General features: G+C 43.6%; 1 protein-coding gene across 1 annotated transcript; it reads right to left on the reverse strand.

The window, feature by feature from the left end:
• Positions 1–1240: 1240 nt before the first annotated feature.
• Positions 1241–3749, reverse strand: LOC116547816 (zinc finger protein 888-like; the record flags this gene model as incomplete). Its single annotated transcript, XM_032273622.1, has 1 exon — positions 1241–3749. A coding segment is annotated over one exon (1296 nt), but the record flags the coding sequence as incomplete, so codon positions are not given.
• Between the last annotated feature and the right edge of the window lie 405 nt (positions 3750–4154).

Below are 4154 nucleotides of genomic sequence, written 5' to 3' on the forward strand. Positions count from 1 at the left end.
TTCATTTATAATATCATTAATTTTTCATTTTTTCATTTTTTATTTTTTGAGACAGAGTTTAGCCTGTTTATTTCAGGCTGTAATGGAGGGGTGTGATCTCGGCTCACTGCAACCTCTGTCTCCTAGGTCCCAGTAGAAGCATTTCTCCTGCCTCAGCCTCCTGACTACCTGAAATTACAGGCACACACCACCATGTCCACTAATTTTTGTATTTTTAGTACAGACAGGTTACCACCATATTGGCCAGGCATGTCTTGAACTCCTGAACTCTTGATCCACCCACCTCAGCCACCCAAAGTGCTGGGATTAAAGATGTGAAACATCATGCCTGGCCTTATCTTTGGCCATTTTGGTATTTTATATGTTATGTACCTGTCTATAATCCCTCTAAACATATAAAAGAAGCCACAAACAGCTTCTCTTCTCATAAAAGGATGCCAGCTTTGTGTCTAATTATCAAAATATAATCCTGCTATTCTTTTCCTACCATTAAGCAAAATACAATTTCATACCTCTCAGTGTGTAATTTTAATTAGCAAATAGCAATAGCTAACTTTATTAGTAATATCAGCTTTCATTTACCAGCCTCTAAGCTTCTAAACTTGTTACAAACTGTGCCTGTGAAATTTGTGTCTATTGTTATCTCTCAGCCCTTGCTTCAGGCTGCTACTGTCTTTACAAATGGTCCAAAACTACGGCAAAAAACAGCTAGTGTGGCAAAATGCCATGCGAAATTAGCAACACAAAATCCAAAACCATTTTAAAACTATGCAACAAGCCAAGTTGAGTGCCCTAATGATTGCCTTACAAATGTTTCCTCACGAAAATAGTAATTCTGCTTATGCAGTATAGAGTATTACTCATTTAAATTTTGCACGTCGGCCAGGTGGGTTGGCTCACGCCTGTAATCCTAGCACTGTGGGAGCCTGAGGTGGGCAGATCATGAGGTCAAGAGATCAAGAGCAACATGTCCAACATGGTGAAGCCCCGTCTCTCCTAAAACTACAAAAATTATCTGGTCATGGTGGCCGGTACTTGTAGGCCCAACTACTCAGAAGCTGAGGCAGGGGAATTGCTTGAACTAGGGAGGCAGGGGTTGCAGTGAGCTGAGATTGCACTACGTACTCTTGGCTAATGACAGAGGGAGACTCCGTCTCAATGAAAAAAAAAAAAATCAAAATTTTGCACATGTTGTTCCTGGAATTTCTCCTGACAAGAAACCCAAATGGCACTCAGAGTGTCAGAGGACAACAGTTTATTACACCAGCAGGCCCAGACAGGTGAGCACCCAAAAGTCTGGACCCGGGTCTAAGTGAGTACACAGTTCTTACAGGTTAGGGGCAAGGGAAGTAACTCACGATTTTCAGGCAATGGAGCAATTGTGCAGGGGGATTTTCGCTAGTAAGCAGGAAGCAGATGTATAGAAGAACAAACGCAGGTAAGGTAGCTGAGGCAGCTATTTTAGACACTCAGGAAATTTTCCTCACAGGCCTTCCATCTTATCCACCCCTTTGATGCTCTTTATGTTACATGTGGAGTATCACCTTTTACAAATCAACATCTGTGCTCAGGGGCTTGTATCCCCAAAAGGCTAGCAACTGGGCAGTTGTCTGACAACCGTGGCTTCCGTGAAGCACTGGAGTATGTTAATCACAGAGGGACCAAAGGTAAGGACCAAAAAGATTACTAGTAAAGGCCCAAGGAGGGGAAGAGCCCAGTGGATCCAGGTTCGGAGCCCTGGGAAGCTCCAGCTGCTGACTGTGCGCCGCCTTTGAACGCGGTCCCTTAGCTCTTTAACTTCCTGTTACTACTCCTGACTGATTGACACAGTAGTAACACCCTTCCTGTAGAAGAGGCAGGTAACTGCCTTCTGAGCCAGAAGCCCAAGGCTCTGCATTTTGTAGGACTACTGTGGCTAGGGAATTTAACTGCTTCTGGAGGGAGGCCAGGGAATTGGCCACCCTTTCCATGTCATCATTGAGTTCCCAGGACAGTTTATGACAGAAATGGGCTGAAGTGCCAATGCCTCCTATTGTGGTCCCTATCCTGGCTGCTGTTCCAGTTCCTACTAAGAGGGGAAGTAACGCAGCTGATTTGGACCAGTAGTAGTGAGGATTTAGAACCATTTTAATTTTTTGGTCCACGGAAAATGAGATTTCTGTGGTTAGGAATGCCCGGATATACACCCCCCTCCAGTTTGCAACTAAACATACGTTTGTCTACCTGCTGCAGAGGAAGAAGATGCTGGGGGGAGCACACTGGGTCTTCACATTGGAGAGGGGGATAGTTGTTGTACAAGGCAGGCGTGAGAGGTTGTCAATTACAGGTGATGAATTACTACTGATGGTCTTGGACACTCATTACCGTTGTAAGGATGGCCTCCAGTGTGAATTCTAGTATTTTCTGCCAGGTATGAATCATGCTAGAAACCCTTGTCACAAAGCTTCCATTTGTTAATTCTCCCCAGTGTGAAGTCTACGATGATATGTAAGGTGTGACTTTCGAATGAAGGTCTTGCCACACTCATTACACTTGTAAGGTTTCCCTCCAGTATGAAGTCTACGATGGTATACAAGATATGACATCTGACGGAAGGTCTTGCCACATTCATGACACTTGTAAAGTTTCTCTCCAGTATGAAGTCTACTACGATGGTATGTAAGGGATGCCAACTGATGGAAGGTCTTGCCACACTCATGACACTTATAAGGTGTCTCTCCAGTATGAAGTCTACGATGGCATGTAAGGGATGATGTATGACTGAAGGTCTTGCCACACTCATTACACTTGTAAGGTTTCTCTCCAGTGTGAATTCTAGCATGTTTTGCCAGGTATGAATCACATGCAAAAGCCTTATCACAAACCATACATTTGTATGGTTTCTCTCCACTATGGATTATCTTATGCATTTCAAGGTGTGATTTGCGAGTGAAACCTTTGTCACATTTTTCACATTTGTAAGGTGTCTCTCCAGTATGAAGTCTACAATGGCATGTAAGGGATGACTTCTGATTGAAGGTCTTGCCACACTCATGACACTTGTAAGGTTTCTCTCCAGTATGAAGTCTATGATGGCAGGTAAGGGATGACGCCTGACTGAAGGTCTTGCCACACTCGTGACACTTGTAAGGTTTCTCTCCAGTATGAAGTCTACAATGGCATGTAAGAGATGACAATTCATGGTAGGTCTCGCCACACTCATTATACTTGTAAGGTTTCTCTCCACAATGAAATCTACGGTGGCATGTAAGGGATGACTTTCGACTAAAGGTCTTGCCACACTCATTACACTTGTATGGTTTCTCTCCAGTATGACGTCTATGATGGTATCTAAGGTATGATACCTTATTAAACCTCTTGCCACACTCATTACACTTGTAAGGTTTCTCTCCAGTATGAAGTCTAAGATGGCATGTAAGGGATGACATCTGACTGAAGTTCTTGCCACACTCATGACATTTGTAAGGTTTCTCTCCTGTATGAACTCTGCGATGTCGTAGAACACATGACTTGTGACTGAAGGTCTTGCCACACTCATTACACTTGTAAGGTTTCTCACCAGTGTGACATCTACGATGGCTTTCAAGACATCGCTTCTCATTAAAGACCTTGCCACACACATCACATTCATATTGTTTCTTTCCTAAATGGTTTATCTGTTTCCTTAAGAACGAGCTACAATTGAGGTTGTCATTGGCTGAAAAGAAAAAAAATAAATGAATAAAAAATAAATGAAAAGAATGAGCTAATTAAAGCCTTTCCCACTCTTATTTTTTTTTTTGAGACGGAGTTTCGCTCGTTACCCAGGCTGGAGTGCAATGGCGTGATCTCGGCTCACCGCAACCTCCGCCTCCTGGGTTCAGGCAATTCTCCTGCCTCAGCCTCCTGAGTAGCTGGGATTACAGGCACGCGCCACCATGCCCAGCTAATTTTTTTTTGTATTTTTAGTAGAGACGGGTTTCACCATGTTAACCAGGATGGTCTCAATCTCTTGACCTGTGATCCACCCGCCTCGGCCTCCCAAAGTGCTGGGATTACAGGCTTGAGCCACCGCGCCCGGCCACCTTTCCCACTCTTATGACATTGGAAAGATTTTTCTCTCATGTGTACTTCCTGTTTCTGTACACACGTAATGAAGAATGGAGGAAATTATT

The sequence above is a fragment of the Sapajus apella genome, unplaced genomic scaffold (genome assembly GCF_009761245.1).
Source record: "Sapajus apella isolate SASKATOON/1434 unplaced genomic scaffold, GSC_monkey_1.0 scaffold4868, whole genome shotgun sequence".
Classification (NCBI taxonomy): Eukaryota; Metazoa; Chordata; class Mammalia; order Primates; family Cebidae; genus Sapajus; species Sapajus apella.